The sequence below is a fragment of the Rhinocladiella mackenziei genome, assembly GCF_000835555.1.
Source record: "Rhinocladiella mackenziei CBS 650.93 unplaced genomic scaffold supercont1.2, whole genome shotgun sequence".
Classification (NCBI taxonomy): domain Eukaryota; kingdom Fungi; phylum Ascomycota; class Eurotiomycetes; order Chaetothyriales; family Herpotrichiellaceae; genus Rhinocladiella; species Rhinocladiella mackenziei.
This window is the reverse complement of record NW_013550603.1, coordinates 1,370,841-1,389,462: the sequence shown is the minus strand read 5'-3', so window position 1 is coordinate 1,389,462 and position 18,622 is coordinate 1,370,841. Positions and strand designations below refer to the sequence as shown.

General features: G+C 50.3%; 6 protein-coding genes across 6 annotated transcripts; 3 read left to right on the top strand and 3 right to left on the bottom strand.

Moving 5' to 3' along the window:
- Positions 1 to 3,359, top strand: Z518_02305 (uncharacterized protein; the record flags this gene model as incomplete). The annotated part of the gene is made up of 10 exons (XM_013419334.1): positions 1 to 264; positions 316 to 421; positions 488 to 553; positions 604 to 1,150; positions 1,224 to 1,302; positions 1,356 to 1,469; positions 1,523 to 1,942; positions 1,996 to 2,080; positions 2,139 to 2,809; positions 2,832 to 3,359. The coding sequence occupies 10 exons, from the start codon at positions 1 to 3 to the stop codon at positions 3,357 to 3,359; spliced, it is 2,880 nt and encodes a 959-aa protein (XP_013274788.1).
- A 3,235-nt stretch (positions 3,360 to 6,594) lies between these two features.
- Positions 6,595 to 7,480, top strand: Z518_02304 (uncharacterized protein; the record flags this gene model as incomplete). Its single annotated transcript, XM_013419333.1, has 2 exons — positions 6,595 to 7,158; positions 7,214 to 7,480. The coding sequence occupies 2 exons, from the start codon at positions 6,595 to 6,597 to the stop codon at positions 7,478 to 7,480; spliced, it is 831 nt and encodes a 276-aa protein (XP_013274787.1).
- Positions 7,481 to 7,798: 318 nt separating this feature from the next.
- Z518_02303 (uncharacterized protein) lies at positions 7,799 to 9,379 on the bottom strand (the record flags this gene model as incomplete). The annotated part of the gene is made up of 1 exon (XM_013419332.1): positions 7,799 to 9,379. The coding sequence occupies one exon, from the start codon at positions 9,377 to 9,379 to the stop codon at positions 7,799 to 7,801; it is 1,581 nt and encodes a 526-aa protein (XP_013274786.1).
- Positions 9,380 to 11,929: 2,550 nt separating this feature from the next.
- On the top strand, positions 11,930 to 13,220 carry Z518_02302 (uncharacterized protein; the record flags this gene model as incomplete). The annotated part of the gene is made up of 2 exons (XM_013419331.1): positions 11,930 to 12,011; positions 12,094 to 13,220. 2 exons carry the CDS (start codon positions 11,930 to 11,932, stop codon positions 13,218 to 13,220), a joined length of 1,209 nt encoding a protein of 402 aa, XP_013274785.1.
- Positions 13,221 to 13,865: 645 nt separating this feature from the next.
- Z518_02301 (uncharacterized protein) lies at positions 13,866 to 14,655 on the bottom strand (the record flags this gene model as incomplete). The annotated part of the gene is made up of 2 exons (XM_013419330.1): positions 13,866 to 14,551; positions 14,607 to 14,655. 2 exons carry the CDS (start codon positions 14,653 to 14,655, stop codon positions 13,866 to 13,868), a joined length of 735 nt encoding a protein of 244 aa, XP_013274784.1.
- A 624-nt stretch (positions 14,656 to 15,279) lies between these two features.
- Z518_02300 (uncharacterized protein) lies at positions 15,280 to 16,787 on the bottom strand (the record flags this gene model as incomplete). Its single annotated transcript, XM_013419329.1, has 4 exons — positions 15,280 to 15,447; positions 15,509 to 15,811; positions 15,870 to 15,976; positions 16,028 to 16,787. The coding sequence occupies 4 exons, from the start codon at positions 16,785 to 16,787 to the stop codon at positions 15,280 to 15,282; spliced, it is 1,338 nt and encodes a 445-aa protein (XP_013274783.1).
- Between the last annotated feature and the right edge of the window lie 1,835 nt (positions 16,788 to 18,622).

Below are 18,622 nucleotides of genomic sequence, written 5' to 3'. Positions count from 1 at the left end.
ATGGCTTCTCAAGAGAAGAGCGCCGCAGCTTCAGACGCCGACATTCATCATGTTGAGCATTCGCAACCAACCCGTGCAGGTACAGTTGAAGACAAGCTTGACCCTCACATTCGGGATGACCACGGCGACCCCCATCGGGCGGCCCTGGAAGACATTGATGTGGACTCAAAGGTGACGAGATCCACTTACGCCGCAGTCTTTTTCCTGGGGTTTACGTTCCAACCTTCACTGAGCTTCGCAATGTACTGCGCTTTCCCGCTCATTGTATGCCGTAACCCGTTGCTTACAAAGAGGCTTCAACTGAGAGATAACTAGGTGCCTATGGCGCTTGCACTGCAAGGCAATACGGAAAATTCCAACTGGATGGCCTCGGGCTGGTCATTGGTGGGAAGTGTGGCGTTTGCGATAGCTGGACAATTGAGTGACTAATTTGGCCGCCATTATATCCTCATGTTTGGTCAGACGCTGCTCATCGTGGGTCATCTAGTTGCCGCCACAGCTCAGAATTTGGGTCAAGGAATTGCTGGAATGGTAATCATCGGATTTGGTACCGGTAAGCATTCTGATTCGATCCAGAGGAAACCCATTGGTTGACCAGAGGAGGAGCAACATTTGTCCACTACCCTGGAATTTCTGAGCTTGTTCCAAATCGGTATCGGTCGATCGGTTTGGCCTGGACAGAATTGAACCTACTACCCTCTGCAACATTTGGTCCTCTGATCGCTCGCACCCTGGCAACCAATGCCTCGTGGCGCTGGGTCTTCATTCTCGGGATCACCACAGGGATGATTGCACTTGTTGGAACGGGAATTTTCTACCATCCCCCTTCCCACCCGTTGATTGAAATCTCAAGAAGACAGCTTCTTTCCGAGCTGGATTGTCTTGGCATTTTCTTATATTCTGCCGGCATCACTGTGTTTCTGATTGGGCTCGGCTGGGGAGGTGTCAGTTATCCATGGGCCAGTGCCCCCGTGCTCAGCGGACGACCAAAAAGACCACAATTCCCTGCGCGTCTTCTCCGGAAATATCGAGAGTTCACGTTTTTGCTCGCCTTCATTTTTGTGGTGGGCATGGTGTATTTCAGTCTGACAGCGTTGATCTCACAGCAAATCGCCTACATGTACTCTGCTGACCCTGTCGAAGCCGGATTGTAAAACATTCCGGGAGGATTTGCCGGCGCGGGAGGCGGCGTGATCCTGGGTGGTCTCATTGCGAAGATGAAGCGTGTTCAATGGCAACTCTTTACTGGGTCTTGCTGCAGTCAATCTTTGTCGCGCTGTTTGGGATATTGACACCGGATCGGTTACCCGGTGGCAATTGTCTTTCAATTCTTTGCCAATCTCCCGTTTGCTTAGATCACCTTGGCTTATTACATCATTGCTAGACTCAACGCACCACAGCGCGACCTTGGTCTTGCACTCGGCCTGGTGGGCACGTTCAGATTTCTAGGTGCTGCTATTGGCACGACGGTGAGTCTAGCAGTCCAATTTTTTGTTTTCACTTAAACTGATGACAAATCGAGGATTTTGCTTCAATCCTGGGCAACCGAGCGTCCGACAGTATCTTGAGTCGCACCACTGCTGCTGTTGTTCCTATAGGATTTCCAAAAGACCAAGTGTCTGCGCTGATCGCGGCCTTATCATCTGACGACCCATCCACTCTCAGCGCCTACCCAGCAGCAATCATCAAAGCAGGGCAGGCTGCCATTCAATGGGGCTATAGTGTTGAGATTCTTCCGCCATTATCTGGCAGGGATATCATTGCCGTCGGCAAGAACTACATGGAACACGCAAACGAGTTCCATGCAAGTGGATACGACTCGTCTGACAACCAAGCTAGACCGTCGCTACCCGTGTTCTTCACTAAACGATCGTCTTCCATCATAGCACATGACAAGGAAGTCATGCTGACCCAGAGTTTACAACGTCAATGGACTATGAGGGTGAGATCGGAGTCATCATTGGAAAGGGTGGGTTCAAAATCTCAGAAGATGAGGCTCAAAATCACGTTTGGGGATATACCATTATCAACGACATCACGGCCCGTGAGAGGCAGCGAGATCACAAACAATTTTACATTGGTAGGTTCCAGCCTACAACTTTCCAATTTTCTAGGACGGTGGCTGACACCTGAAACAGGTAAATCTGCCGACACATACTGCCCCATGGGTCCAGTCGCAGTACCCGCATCAGCCGTGGGAGATGTTTTGACCGTGACAACTCATGTCAATGGTGAGAAGAGACAACAAGCCTCGACAGAACGATTGATCTTTTCAGTCCCGCAACTCATCAAGACCTTGTCCGAGTCTCAGACTCTGCGTGCTGGAGACGTGATAGCCATCGGAACTCCCGCCGGGGTCGGCATTGGCAGGAAACCGCCCGTCTTCCTGAAACCGTCAGATGTCGTCGAGATTTCGGTGGCGGGAATAGGCACATTGCGTAACAAAATTACTGATTCGAGAGATCCAAAGGAAGTTACCGTGAGCATCGCCGAAGAGGAAGCACGCAGTATTCCCGTTCAAAACGTCTCAATCACAATGGGTGGTTTGGGGCTAACTACCATTTCTTCCGGAAAGAAAGTAAATGTTGAGAAGATTGGAACAGGAAATCGCATGATGGTCTTTGTCCACGGTCTTGGAGGAAACATCAACTTCTACACGCCTCTGGTGGACCGTCTCAACCAGGACAAGGACTACACCTGTCTTCTCTACGACTTTGAAGGCCACGGGCTTTCCCCAACGTCAGCGACCAGCGAGATCACGATTTCGAGCCTCGCCGAAGACTTTGTATGCTCTGATCAAGACGCCATCGTTGAATCTCCCACTGAACAAGGACGTCACCATCGTTGCTCATTCCATGGGGTGTCTGGTGGCACAGCTGTTCGCACAGCAACATCCAGAACTAGCCCACCGCTTGGTCCTGATCGGCCCTCCTCCATCTCCACTTCCTCAGCCCGGCGTGGAAGCAAGTGTCAAACGAGCCGCCACCGTTCGCAAAGAGGGTATGAGACATGTTGCCAGGGTTGTGGCGACCGCTGGCACGTCTGACCGAACAAAGACAAATCGTTCAAGTGCATATGCCGCTGTGCAGATGAGCTTGCTTTCTCAAGATCCCGAGGCGTATGCTAAGGCCTGTACGGCGTTAGCTTCGGCCAAAGATCTCCAAATTGATTACCCTCGTATTCGGTCTGAGGCGTTGATCGTTGGCGGAGATGAAGACAAAGTCAGCCCTCCGGCCCATGTCAACAAACTCGTGAAACTTTTGCAGGGAGCCCGAATGGTCATGTTGAAGGAGACTGGTCATTGGCACACGTTTGAGGATCCCGATGGAATCGTCGATGCTGTTGGGAAGTTCATTTAATAGTAATCTGTCTGGAGTAGCAATTTGCCAGTCTCATTTGTTTTGTGTATTTATTGACTGCTCCCAAAATGCGCAAGCAACCGGCCTTGTATCGGCTTCCTACTTCAAAATATGCAAGCTATATGAATATGACTTTTGTTTTTTGGATAATTCAAATCTAGACATTGCATTTGATTATAGGACGAAATAGAACTCACGGCATAGGGTATACCTATAACTCGAGATTAGTAAGATCGATGGAATTAACCAGTGTAAGCATAGTGGCAGACGATGAGGTAAAAGTCGAGTGGTTTCTTACCCACTCGGATAAAGCGTACTCAAAGAAGCTGGTTGTATGCTGTATGACGAGTCCCTCTTCCTCGATCTTGGTCCTACTCCCCTGATCTGACGTTAACACTCCGTTCCTTTCAAAATAAGGATGTAACGTAAACTAATACGCCGGTGCACGTGCGCCTTAATATGTAGAGAGAAGTCAACGATGCGGAGCACGAGGCCTGTGGCTACAAGATCTTCGTCCTCGAGCGAGGAGGCATCAGCAGACGAGCTCGACGAGGACCACACGAGTTAGACGCCGGCGCCATGAGACAGGATTGAACAGAAGAGGAATGTGTGTCGCGGCGGATTGGTGGTAAGGGGGAACTTTTGGCAGAGGACGATATGCTTGGTGCGCGTGGTCTCTGTCGGGTGGATTGAATGTGGTTGATTCCTGTGGATATGAAATATTTGAATGATCCGAGAGATAGAGAGATGCAGAGCTGCTCAGGGCTGGTGATGCTTGTATTTCATATAAGACGGCAACTAGATGGGTCTGCGGTTGATCACTTTGAAGGGGCGAACATCTATTCCAAGCACTAGTTCACTTCTTTCCTCGCTCAGGTGATCGTGCGAACCCGCAGCATCGCAAGGCTCCGACTGAAAAGGAGGGGTGGCCAAACCAGCCAATCAAAATCGAGTGTCGCTACCTGAAGTCTCCACACCGAGTCAAGGCATATCAAACCCAAAGGACGCATGGAAAGACATCCGAGCGAGTATTGCAATGTGAAATGTGGAATTTGTAAGTGACAGTTCGTTTCCGCACCAAAGCAGTTGCACATCATGGCCGCTACAAAGCTTACTGCGGAATAAAGTCTCGGCGAGCGCCGTTCATGTTTCCAGTTTCATTTCTTCCCGCTATTTGAGGGCATAACAACCCTATTCGAACCTACCTTGACTCTGTGGGGTGAGGTGCCGAAGTTTCCAAGATTCTGGTTGGGTGTTTCCTCTTACAGGTGACCCTATACGGTTGGGTACCGTTTGAGCATCGATTGGGATATCGGGTTCCAGCATCTCCTGCTGGCTTTCATGGTCGTTGCCCAGAAACTCGGGGATACGGAAAGAAGTACTTGAGCAAGAGATTTCATTCAAAGTCAAGATTTGCACAGTAGTTCATTTCCTTCAAAGTCCTACATAAAAGAGATGATGTATCGTGACAGGTTCTTGGAGAGCAGGCGGCACTTGCTGAAAATATAATTCAGCTGCTGGTGGGCGCAAAAATCGCCAGAACGCGAATTTCTAATGTTAGGGACACCGCAACGAGATAAATGTCTTAGTTCACGATGAAACCTCCCATGTTGCAAGAAAAGTCCAACGTCGTGTCAGTAAGCGAATCCAGGATATTGCCTCGGCGGAAGAAAAACACGCACCTTCAAAGCACACTGTAGTTGATGATGAATCTCGAGCTGGACCCCAGGAACCATCGACCGCTCGGGTCATTGGACCTAGAGAGGCTGATCTGGCTGGTCAGGCCATCATATCACCGTTGCCCTACAGCACATTTTCTCCTGGTATAGACTATCTTGCAATGGGGGCATTTGCGTTGCACTTCACAGTGGATGGTTACCTTCTGCGGCATCGATCCAATGGAATGACCAAAGTAAAGCTTCCAAAGCCCTTGCAGACTGTACGAAAGCCGTTGGATGTGATGGGCTTGCCAGCGTTCAGAAACCCATAGAGCTCACTTGCAAGTCTTGACGGATCAGCAATACAACCTGTTAACTTTGCACTTCGAGATCCAAAAAACTATCAAACGGGATAGCAGTCTCTTAACAGTGATAGTGCTAAGCCACTTCGAAGAACTGAATACTTACCCTCAGCAGGGTATCTTTACTCGACAAGCCCGCATTGATGGAGTTTCATCGCTGCTCAAGATGCGAAAATATCAACGGTTACAATCGAAACGGAAATTCGCCTGTTCATGCAAGCTACCTCGAACATTACAAACAAACATCTCAAATGATGCTGTCAAAGGCTCTTACCATGTCTACGAGAATTTCATGGCAGTACAGATCTGGAAAGGGCCGCGTATCTGTCGCCTTCTCTCCCTCCAACGTGCCATCGACGACACAGTTCAGGCTCTACTTGATACCTCAAAACAGATATCTGCGGCTCTCAATGCTCAACATAATAAATTAAGGGAAATGATTGAACAACTCCAAAACGGTGTTCTAGCATCTGTACCTCAGCTTTTTGGTATGCTTTCAAAGCAAGATGATCCGATGTCCGGTCTAAATCGGACCGTACCAACGTCACCAATCTACGGCGACTGGAAGTTCATTGTCGCTTGTCCGCAATTGGGGGAGTCACTTATTTGCTTGGTCGCTTTATGCCGTGAGTCATGTTGACCTTGGGGTTCCAAGATCAAGTAAGCAAAGGATGATTTGCCTTCTAAGGGAGACATCTGATTCAGCAGGCCAGATACATCGTTGACTAGCTCAAGGCGGACGAAACTGTGCCTGCCCATTGACAAGCATTCCGTATTTGGATCCTCGATACTTCATCTCACTCTACGTCAGCATGATCGTAGGAACCCGAAATATCTAGGCAATGTACCTGACATTTAGATAATCCACTCGACCCACTAGGTTGAACTTCGCCGGAGGAATGCTGCAATGATTTGGGATTCTCCGCCCAGATGGGAGATGAGTTGTCCCAACATGCTGGTGATTAAGTAAGCTGTGGGTCGCCACCCGAGCACCAACCAGCTCTTGGCGGAGCAGGCTGGGACTCCAACTCGCAAGCACTCCGGGTTGGCTTTGTGCGGCTCTCCCATGCATCAACTTTGGCAAGAACGATTCTACTGCCAGTGAGACGTCTGTTCTTGCACAATCCTTCTCCCCCAGCGCAAGCAACCCGAGCCCGTCTGTTCATCCACTCGACAAAATACAAGGGCCCATCGCGCCTCTGAATAAAATCCGAAATGCCTTCGGCGACAGGTTCACACTCCTCGTCCCTCGATTCCATACTACATACGCTTCAGCAATCACTCACCCATGGCGACTCATCTCATGCGCAATCACAATTGCAAAAAGCAAAGCTGGCCCTCCTCCAACAGAATGCCCTAATACCCTCAGAACAAATTCCCGTTTCCACACTGGCAACCGCTCGATCGATCCTGGAAGCCGGCGCTCTTCTGTCTATCCGATCACGAGATCCCGAATCCTTCGTGCGATATTACTCCCAACTCCAACCTTTCTACGACTTCCCTGGCCTTCAACCATCACCCTCGCGTGGCCGATCGAAAATCACCGGGCTATATCTATTACTCCTCCTCAGTCAGGGTGACTATGCTGGATTTCACACACTCCTCGAAACCTTGATCGTGGCCGAAGGGTCGAATGGTGCGTCGTCAGTAGAAGAGGACCAATTCATTAAATACCCAATCGAGCTGGAAAGGAGTCTGATGGAAGGGAGCTATGATCAAGTCTGGCGCAAGACCAGCGGTCGAGACGTCCCCGGTGAAGAATTCGCCTTGTTCTCTGATGTACGTCCCCCGTGCGAATTACACAAGATCTCTCGAATGATTAACTTGCGACCAGATTCTGATTGATACCATCCGCCGAGAGATCGCCTCGTGCGCCGCCCGCTCCTACCCTTCCCTCCCAATTGCTTCGGCCAAGAATCTTCTCTTCCTAGACTCTGAAGGTGCGGTGATGGCCTTTGCGAATGAAGAAGGGTGGAGCCTGAAGGACGGGAGAATATACTTCCCTGGCATGGAAGACGCGAAGAAGGCAGAAGAGAGTGATCAGAAAGAAGTCATCAATCACATGGTCGAATACGCCCGGGAATTGGAGATGATTGTCTGAATCCTACTTCACAAGAGCGAGATGCTTTGGAGTTGGTGGCAGGAAAGGGGAGATAAATATTCTTGTACACTCATAGCGTGGCCTGGGACCGGGAACCGAAATCATGCCAAAAGCATAGACAGTCAAGTCAGAATATGAGATTTGGTGCGCCGGTCTAGCTGTGGTCCTGATCTGGTATTCCCTCCAGGGAGTCGCCATACTCTTAACATAATGTCGCGAGCCTGTGTTTCAGGAATCAGCACCTAGCAGACCATGCACCCTTCAGCAACCGAAACGAATATCCAGGCTCATGACAGGCCCCTTCATATCCTCCTTGTCCTAACGTGGAGCCGGAATCTGCCCCTTGAATTGATCCGCAAACGTCCATGCACAGATTTTCATATCGTAAAAACTGGTACTGACGACCGTGTACGTCGGCGTGGATTCCTTCTGTGAAAGCGCCTCGTTCCCGGTGTCCCGCCTCGCGTCACAGCAATAGACCATGCTCTCGTGACCGGTGCGGAAGGTCTTGACAAGTGTGATTGTCCATGTTCCTTGCGAGCTGTCGAAAGGAGACGAGTATGTCAGGCGAAGGACCGCGGCACCGGCATGCATCAGGGATGCTAGGATGAGAGTGTTTTGGTGCCGTTCCATCCTTGTCCCACTCTGGTATATGGTGTTTGGAGAAGGGCCCGTGCTTGCAGTCACGGACGTCTCGCTTGTAGTATCGTACTGATCTAAAATTTTCAACCGCCATACGCCGCCATTGAGTCTTAGCTCGGTCTTGAAATGGGCGCGGAGCGTCTTCGCGTCGAGTTCGAAAACGCGGAGGTACTCGTCGTAACTGCCTGTTACAAAGGAGATGGTTTCGTGCTCCGTGTCAAGGCCACTATTGTTCGGGAATAGGAGTGGGAGGATTGACACTACACCTGCGGTGTGGCTGCGGCGGTCTTTCCAGAGGGGCTGAACAATGATGTCTGGGATGTCAGATGGGGAGATGGATGGAGAATTCGGTTGGGATGTTATCCTGGGAAGACCAACCGCGGATGCGATCAAGGCGCTGTCGTCGCCTCCACTGAGGATCATACAGTGGTTGGCATTGCTCTTGCTTTCGGAGGAGTTGAGGGTGATTGTGGTAACCGTCCAGGCCTCCAGATCATGTTTGTGGATATCAGTGGAAATCACTGGTATCGGATCTGATGGTTGAGACAGTCGATCATCAAAGAGGACCTTGATCGCCGGAATGGAAGTCTTGATGACCTTGACATCTCCGAATGAGGTCGTCGCTGCAAATGAGATATCCTCCATGTCGCTGATTCCAGATACTCCACGTGTTCGGATCTCAGGAAACCATGTGAATTGCGTAACCAACGGGACGAGCCCATGCTCGTCATTCTCTGCCACCGTTATAGTTCCCAGCAGAAGGAGTTTCGTTATCGTTCTTCGACCCAGCACATCGCCGTGGATAATAAAACGAAAGAAATGCATCTCAGCATTACTTGTCGCAACGCCCAGGAGTGATCTGTCCGTAGGGTGGAAATGTATGTCCAGCACAGCGCAGGAGAATGCCACCTTATCGAGCTGCGGAGGCAGCATACCGGCGTATTTGGGCCGGGGATTTGAAGCAACGGTCATGACTTGTAGTGTTCCCCGGCGGCTTTGGCCTTCGTAGTCGCACGGTTCGCCCTTTTTCACCAGCGAATACGTCCCAATGATCATGTACTCTGGGTGTTCAGGGCAGATCTCAACAGTGTCCACTTCTTGATCCGCAGCACGGGAGGAGGATTCAATTTCAGGTTCATCCATTTTGAGCATTGATGTTGTAGGTTTTAACAGAGACGGTCGTTCTGCACGATACTTTTTGACGTTGGCTTTGACGGTCTGCATTAGTTCGTTGAGAGAAGGTTTGGGGGGAGGCATTGTGGGATGATGCGTAAGGTTGGAGGAACCGAGGGGGATCAATTGAGGTACGATTCAAGACTTGCTCAAGGCGGATGCTAGAAAAGTTGCACCAACTCGTTTACCGCGTTCCGAGAAGGGTTGTTTCGGGGGGAGGGAGAGGGAGAGGGAGGCACCAGTAGTCGTGTGGTGCTGCAGAGAAGCCATAGTGGCCTACCATAACGGATGGCCTATCCTACGTTCCAATCTCGCCGTCTTTCATCAGTTGGAGGGTATGCAGTCAAAGTCAAAATTTTTTTGGACAAGGCTGCGATTACGGTGGAGCGAATTCTTTCATTGTGCTATCCAGCTGGTTGACATTCCCAAACAAATTTTACTTCTACTCGACAGAATTATACCTACGAACATAAGCTGTCGATATGATGCGGTGGCATGCACTTCGGCCTGATCGCGTGTCAAAGGAATTTCGCGCCCAAACAAAAGGAGGCTGTCAACTTGCCAGCTTCATGTCAGCGTCTCCTTAATTTCTTCGGCCGATAACCCAAAGCAGGGCGCTCCCTTGAGCTTCGAAGGTCCATGTAGATATCCTACGCCTCTAGGTATCATCGTCCAAAACCGATGGCAATTTCCTTGAGCGCTGTCCTTTAGGGGGACAGGCAACGGCGGGCAGCTATGCGCTTATCAAGGTCAAGAGCCGTTTCGGGCCCGACTTCCAGCGCGAAACTCAGCGGCACAGAAACGCATAGGCCATTCGGAGGTCCAAGATACTCTCAGGGCTAGGAACTACAAGATATAAGGCTTTTGACCTTTCGATTCTCTTGCTCAACGCCCCCTTCAGTCCGGCTCACTCTGGCTTGACTATCCAATGTACAAAATGAATCGAACAGGTCTGTTAATCATCTTATGCTCCCTCTTGAGCCCCATTCAGGCACAAGCAGCATGGTATTTGGCCCCTCGTATGTGTGGAAATGCTTACTTATTGATTCCCAGCGGTATTCGTCTTCTTTATTCTCGATTGTTAGCAAACACAGCGCTTGCAGACAGGTTTTGTACAGAGCTTCTGGCAGGCATGCAACTATCGACGGATTTTCAGCAGCCATTTGGCTCTGAATACCAGCCTTGTCGTGCAGAATTACGTATGGGTTGTTCGATTTTCGAAGCAGCGAAGCGGACGTTGCTGCCCATAACCTCCACTGTCACTGTGACTACCGCTGAGACTGTTACCGTTACTGCTTTTACGAACACCGAGACATTTGCAACCACCCCGAAAACGATCACTGTTACCGAAGTTGCGGAATGTGGGAAGTCGAGTTCCTCTTTGAGCAACACACCATCCTCCCACCGCTTTCTCTACACATTAATGAGCATGAATGGAGACACCAGCACTCCATTGAGTAGCCTGACATCAACTACGACGACCACATTCTCCATAATGACAAGTCCCTCCTTCTCGAAGGCATCTTCATCCACCTTGACGACAACGGCGAGCATGATCAGTCTTTCGACGATGTCATCACTCGCCGTACCATCATCAACGACCACGAGCAGGTGTGCTCCAATGCCTTTGCCTGCCGCAGCAGATCACCACGTGTTCACCCCTCTGGGAGATCTTGCGCTTCACCAATCTTCTGCTACACCAGCAGCGGCGAACACTCGACGATCCGCATGACCCGAATTCAGAGAACTGCGAACCATATACCTTTGGTATACCCCTAGAAATAAGCCTTAAGTATGTACACCCACCTGACGGGCTCGTGGACTCCTTCATACGCGCCAATGTATCCGATGAATGTACTGCTCGGACAAAGGGGCCTTCGTTCGATCCTGACAATTGTCCTAATGGCGTAACGGGCTTCAATGTCACGGCCACTGACAGGTCTGCCTCCATCATCAGCACTTGTCAATTTGGACTTGGGCCAGAAAAGGGGTGTGGCGAATCTAGCGTGGCATTATTTGTTGCGACATGGAACTCATACCGTGGATTTCCGGGCTTGTGGGCCTGAAACTACTTTGATCACCGGAGAGCTGAGTGACGCATATTACGGCTGGTGCTTCAAATATATCGATGGGTCAAGGAGATGAGAACAACGGTGGGATCTCCCGAGATTCCCGAACCGTGAAATCAGGGAATTGTCACTCGAGATGGACAAGCCGTACTGATTGATGGACATCGCACGGTGGGACGGATCTGAAGCAGACCTAGCCATTCTGTAAGTCGAACCTGTTGGACAATTAGCAGTTCATGTGCGCACATTACGACCCGCAGAATTTGAATGATGTTGAATTTAAGACGTTTTGTTTGAGCGATGTACACATGGTGGCAAGTTCAGCCTTGCCTCTAACCGCCGAGCAACAGGGGCCCCTGTTCATGTGGCTTCTTCTAGCGCTTCAGCCTGTTCGCCATCTCGGACGACCATCCTTTCGTCGTTTCTTGCTTCATTCACCTCGTGATCTACGCCATTCCAGTTTTTGATCATGCCGCGTTTCTCTATCTCTTACTTATCTGACTGATCGTTCTCGTCGTTCTAAACACCATGTAAGCCACTTACTCTGCAGACGTACGTTGCAATCATGTCGGAGATATCAAGCACTACGACGGAAGAACTTGGCCCCATATCCGATGATCTATTCAGTGAAGAATCGGATTTCTTCGGTAAGTCAAATTACGGCAAAGAGTGCCCATGTTCAAATACATCTGTTCGCAGATGAAATTATTAATCCCCCCCCTAATTTAGGCAACTCGGAAGCCAAATCAACCTATGACAGGCTAGCCGTATCTTACGATCCGCAAAAGTACTGGAGGACCCACGAGTGGAATGCCCAAGTCGTCGCCGTGAAGGGCCTAAAAGCTCAGAAAGCCGCATCGAGGAAAGCACGGAGGGTCGCAAAGGAGGCAGCGAAGAAACGGGCAGAAAAGAACGCGTTGTCAGTAAAACCCGAGTCCTCGAATCAACCACGGCAGGCTGCTGGCGAAGTCCGGAATCCAGGGCTCGAACATGGAGACTTTCTCGATCCGGCTCGTGATAGCAGCGCTCAAAACTACTACGAAGGCAATCCCATGGCCAAACAACTCTCAGAATCCCTCGATGACTTCCTAACTCGACTGCCCCCCTCCACAACCACCATCTCGGACGGTGGCCCCTGGATCCACATTGACAACCCCCATCCTCAACCCATTGTCCGCGGGAGTCCTCCGGGCTTGCAACGACGCCGTCACCCCGACGATGTCGACAGGCAGACCTTCTTCCAACATGGCTCGCGGCTCCTGGAACGCTTCCGTGAGCGCAAGGCGGAGATGGAAGCCCAGAACCCAGGCAAGGCCAAGGGAAGTATCACACGCATGCTGTCGAACGACCGCCTAAACTTGGAAAAGGAGATCATTGACCTGGCCACGAAGCACAATGTGACGTCTGGAAAATGGCTTCTGTTTCTCGCTCCTGAAGAGGTCGATCGAGTGTGGGAAATTGTAGCGCGAGCCACCTGGGAAGGTAAGCTTGGGGTCACGGCGAAAGTCGAAACAGCGTCGGACGGCGACAGCGATGAGAGTGGGGACGGAAGGGGAGACGGCAAAGGAGAAAGATCAAGCAACAACACTGAGGGGGGGTATAGATTGCTCTGCGTGTACACGCACGACTTTACCGCTGAAGATGACGTGGATCGGGTATTACGCGCGATAAAGGATCTCGGGCTTCTCGATCACAACAGCAAAGCCGGACATGCCTTGAAGACGATCTACTACAAAATCGACGCCTACACGTATCTGGACATCAAGAGTGGAAATGGGTATGGACTCAAGGCAAGTCGGTACAGTTCTCGCAGCAGGTATGCCGACTGGTACAAGAAAAATTCATCTGATGTCTGAGGTGAGATCTCTCCGAGGCGGATGATCCGGATGTTTTATTGGCTAAGGTATGCCCTGTCTGGAGCAAGCTGTTCAGATTGATGAGACGAGCGTCATGGATTTGTTTCTGAAGTTTCATATTGTGCTTATGGCCTGAATGCATCGACAGAATGTTTTTGAACAGGCTCACAGGGCAAGCAGGCAAGTAAGCGATGGTGTCGAGGAAGAAAGTGATAACGAGCTCAAAGGTAAACCAACAAGTACGAATAATATCCGAGAAAGAAGTCTTTCCAGATTGGCATTTGATATCTAACAAAGAATAAGCTGTGGTGTGGAGCGTTGAGGAAGGCTGCAAAGGAGGAAAACAGTCCCCTGTCCAAGGCTACCGTGTTAATTGTTTGAGGCACCCACCTATTCCATGCAATGCCATGCCATTCTAGCCCCCATACGCTGTATGCAATGCAAATTCAAGGCAGTCCCCATTTGACCAGGTTGCTGCTCCAGAATGGATATTCCTCACAAGCCGCGTTTCCAACCACAAGCCACAAGGCATCCAGCCGTGCATTTCATGCTGCGTATCATGGTCATGTTGCTCGGTTCGTTTCGACGTATGTACTCAGAAGCCGTCCGGTTATCCGTTACCAGTCACTGATCAAGGAGATAGATTCATTTCTTGCCCTTTCCCACCTTCTTTCCGGCGCCACCACTGGCCAAAGCGGCCTCTCTCATCTTCGCTTCTCGCTCGCTCCGTTCTTTCTCACGCGCTTCTTTCTCTTCTTTCTCCGCCTGTTTTCTCGCCGCAGCAGCCTCACGTTGCTCTCGGATCAATTTGAGTCGTGCCAAATCCGCTCTCGCTTCATCGGTCTTGCCCTCGGCGTGTAGCTTCTGGTATCTTTCCTTGGCTTGCTGTGCGGCAATGGCTTCGCGTTCCCGTCTGCTGAGGTTTTCCTTGTCGCCCTTCTTGGGTGCTTCGCCACTTGCTCCTATCACCGCTCTTGCCTGTGATCTGGCCTTTGGTGTGTGATTGGGATTTGCAGGCATCTCATCATCATCATCGTCATCCTCTTCTTCTGAACTGCTTGGCATGTCTCCCACGGCAGCGGCCTTCTGGCTCTTCTTCGCAATTGCGGCCTGCTTCCTCAGCCGTGCGGCCTCCTTTCGTTGTTCCCGAGTCATCTCGCTCGAGGCTGGCTGTTGTACAGAGGAGGATCCTTCACCGCCGTCGGAAGATTCTTCCTCGGATGACTCCTCTTCTGAAGATTCGTCGTCTTCATCACCTGGTTCTCGCCACATACCCATGAGATTCCCTTCTTTGTCGAGGGGCTGTAGATCGCGGGAGAAGTGCTTGCCGCCTGAAATATGAGTCAGTGCATGTGCTGCAGCTTGGATTGAAACATGATGATTCACCTCCCCTAGAAGGTTTTGAAAATTTCCCTCCTCGTCCTCTTGGTGCCATGATTGCAGAGGTGAGAGCTGCCCCGGATACGAGGTATCTATCGAGTCTCAAGGGTGGAAGGCAGTCCGTAGGTTTCAGGATCCTAAACTTGGACCTGACGGCTGATTAACAGCGGAGGCTGAGAAAGGAAGTCTCAAATGTCACCCTGACTAAATTCTCGATCAGTGCTGGCCTTGTTAGAATTTCCCAAAGGCATAAGAAATTGTGGGCATGTGACTGCAGCAAAGAGCGGGGGGCCCCTTTGATTGCCGCCAAATGTTTTTCTTTGTGTCCAACGAAGAGGGATATGACGTCGATTTGCAAGGGACTTACGGTGCGCGAGGGTAGATCTTGTGAATGATCAAGGTCGAAGAGGTCAGATTCTTGTCACGTAGGAGACAACCAAGTCGAAATCTAGGGGGGGAAGAGGAGAAGATACAACGGTCGGTTGGAAGATGCGACAAATTCTTGTGAGTTGTTACTGGCTTTCTTGGACCAATCAGGGTCGAGCCAACACTTTGTGCCCGGCAGTGGCAAGGCTGATCCTCCCAGGGAAAAAGCCACTCTTCTCATTTTAGCAAAAAGGACTTTGAATGAGTGGTTCGATGTCAATTCAATTGTTGCACAACCGCTGGTCTCATCACTCTACAACTTCGCTCGTTTCCATCCTACGGCTGCGAATCTTACACATACAAGAACCGCCGCTGATGCTACCATACTTGTCGCGGAAAAGAGCTGCAACCCCACGAAGCCTCCTCCGTCCTTTTGTACTAAAGCTCCGGCAATTGGAGGTCCAGTAAGAACAGCACAGCCCTAGAATCGAGATCAATGAGTAAGATCCATCTCTGACTTCCAGAAAGAGAGGGAAACTTACGACAATGGAAAAGCCCATTCCCGCTCGCACCCCAGCCTTCTTGGGGTCTGTGGTCAAACTGGTCAGAACGACGGGAAATAAGGCTTGCAGACCAGCAGCAGCAACACCGTAAAACGACGCCCAAATCCACAGTCCCGTTGCCGAATCCACCCCGGTCCAACAATAAAGGATAGCCCCAGCGGTAGCCACGGTTGGAATCATCAGATTCAACGGACCAATCCATCTCTGAGCGATATACGCCGGAAGAATTCGACCAGGAACCCCCACTCCGTTCAAAACCATCAGCAAGTTGATACTTGTTGCCTGACTGGTGCCGAGAGCATTGCGACCAAAACTCCCAACAAAAAAAAAACCAACATACACGCTCCAAAAGTACAGGAAAGATCCAATCACATAAAGTGTATATGGTGTCTCCTTGAACGCAGACCATTCGACCAAAGGTCCAGACTTTCGCGGCGGCAAACGAGGCTGTTATCCACCGTCAGCGCCGGATATTTCAACAGTCAACGCGGATAAAACTTGCTTTCAAAAATATTGCAGACACGATAGCAAGAGTCATTTGTAGAAATGCCATGGTACGAACGGTCCACGCGAAGCCCACAGTAGGGAGCATCTTTTCCGCAATGGCAGGAAACACCAATCCGCCGGTAGCCGAACCAGTGACGGCAATGGCAAGCCCCGTACTTCGTTTCTTCAAGAAATAGGTACTCACTAAGGCCAGAGTCGGGACGAAGACCAAGCCATATCCCATACCAACACACAGGGTTTGAGCCAGGAAGATCTGCCAGTATTGGTCACACAGACTGAGCAAAAACATGCCAATGACATAGATGATGCTGCCGGAGATGAATTGAAGTTTGAAGAATCCTGCATCCAGACCTCGTCCAGTGAAGGTGCCCATACCAAACAGAACGAATACCTGGGTGGTTCCAATCCATGCAACAGAACTAGGTCCCCCGATCTTCATCACCTCCACATAAAAGGTTTGAAACAGCCCGAAGCTGTTGATGAATCCCCAGGTGTTGAATATGACAAGATGCGCCATGCAGGCCGTTAGCCAGGCTCGCAAGCCTCCATCAGGTGGTGGTCCTGGGTCGATCCCGTCTTTCGTCCGCACTCTGGAAAGAGTCTTGGTCAGGGCACCTGTGACAGTCTGCGAGATCGAAACTGTTGGTTTCAATTCCTCTTCAACGGACGATGTCGCTTCCGCAGCCTTCTCGATATCGCCCGAGCTCCGTTGAGGTCCTGACGCCTTCTCCACGTCGGCTGTCTTGGACATGGTGAACCTTGACGATAGACAGACGGCACCAAATGCGGCTTTCCGATGCAAACAGACCGCTGGGTCAACTCTGGGATTATTCCAACCGGCGGATAGAAATAGGTGCCGGAATCGGTCAACATTCACGATGATACATATTTCTCGACTTTGCAATGTGTATCAGAAAATTTTGGGCAATGGTCAATGGTAACACGGATGACTCCACGCGCATATTCACTTTGTAGTCGTCCTCTTGGAATACTACGGTTGTCGACCCCCCTGCTCCACTACTCGAGGAACTCTTTTCCAATGATTGTGACAATATGCGGAGACCACTGTGCCACAAATCATTTGGATGCCACCACCAAGAATCAAAGAGCGAGTCTGAAAATTCGAGTGAAGACCATCTGAATGTTAGCAACCAGACCAACGAGACAGGGCGGGATGTTTGATTATATCAACGATTTCCCCCTAGCATTCAAGATCAGCGAAAAGACTTGTTCCCCGCACCAGGCATGAAGCCGTGATAGCCGCCCGCCGGGGCCCAACATGGCGATCAAGTATCACCTTGCACGGAATGGTTAGCCCCGACCGCTGCTTAAGAGCCGTCGATGCATGACCTCGAATCAAAATATAATTCTGGACGGTTTCAACGACATTTCTGCGATAGACCGAAGAAAGAAAATGCTCTTTCGATGACCAAAAATCAAACCATGGCCCAGCAGATCCTCAATTGTATGTGGTGGTTTTCGTCTGGCTACCTAGGGTATGTTAGCGATCCCACTGATGAACTGAGTGACGGAGAGAACAGCGATGCAGGTACGTTTCCAGATAGCCCAGCAAATGAGCAACAACGCTCTTAACTACAGATGGAGAGAATTCCTCCGCCGGATACGAGTCAACTTTTTTAGCATATTCAGCTAACATTGAATCTCTTCGCTACTCCCTTCCTCTCCAGACTAGTAAATTATCGTCAGTCTGGGACAAAGGAATGCTCACGCTATGTCTCGAATGACTTTGTACTCTATTTACCCCCGTTAGCGATATTGAGTGAGGAATTGTTCAATGCTTCCGAGGCGAAAGGGACACAGAGTACAAAACACCAGCTAACGCGCACTGCAACAAATTCGAACTCGGCTTAATAGCTTGATGTACGTCCTACGTACGGCAATGATTCATATAATACGTTGTTTTGTGGCCCGCTAGTTCGCCGCGAGGTTCTTCTGAGCAATCTCATCTATCACGGACCATCAGCGTCCTGCACACAGAGCACATGTTCGGAATCACAGCCAGAATCATCATCTTTGCTTGGACTAGAAGACGGAACACGTGCGATATTGCGTAAATTATTGCTGCTGCCCAATCCGAAAAATCAGACCACCAACACTGACAACAAACACTTTTTCGATGGAATGTTCGCCACATCTGTTATGCCACCCGTCTTCTTTTCTTGGCCCCTTCTCAATGGGTGCCGGGGTCGGTGCTTAGACCATGACTTTGAATGGAACGAATCCGTCATCTTCATGTTCTATCTTCTTGTATCTTGCTCAGTTCTGTGTCCCCTATAACCATCTTATTTTGTGGTCTTGTCTTCATTTTGCCCAAAGTTATGCAAGACATGGCTTGGGCATGGCATCCCCCCATTTTCGTCTTCGCTTTTCCCCCTCTCGCATTATTCGTACCAGTAGCACCAGTAGCATTCATAGCTGTTGTCTGTCCATATCCCGTCAATTGATTGCTCACTCCGAGTGCCCCGGCCATAAATAGTCCATCTTCATATAACTCAATCAAACTCAAATCCTGCCGCGGGCTAGGCACATTCTGAGCAACGGTTCACCCCCCGTGGCATCATTCTC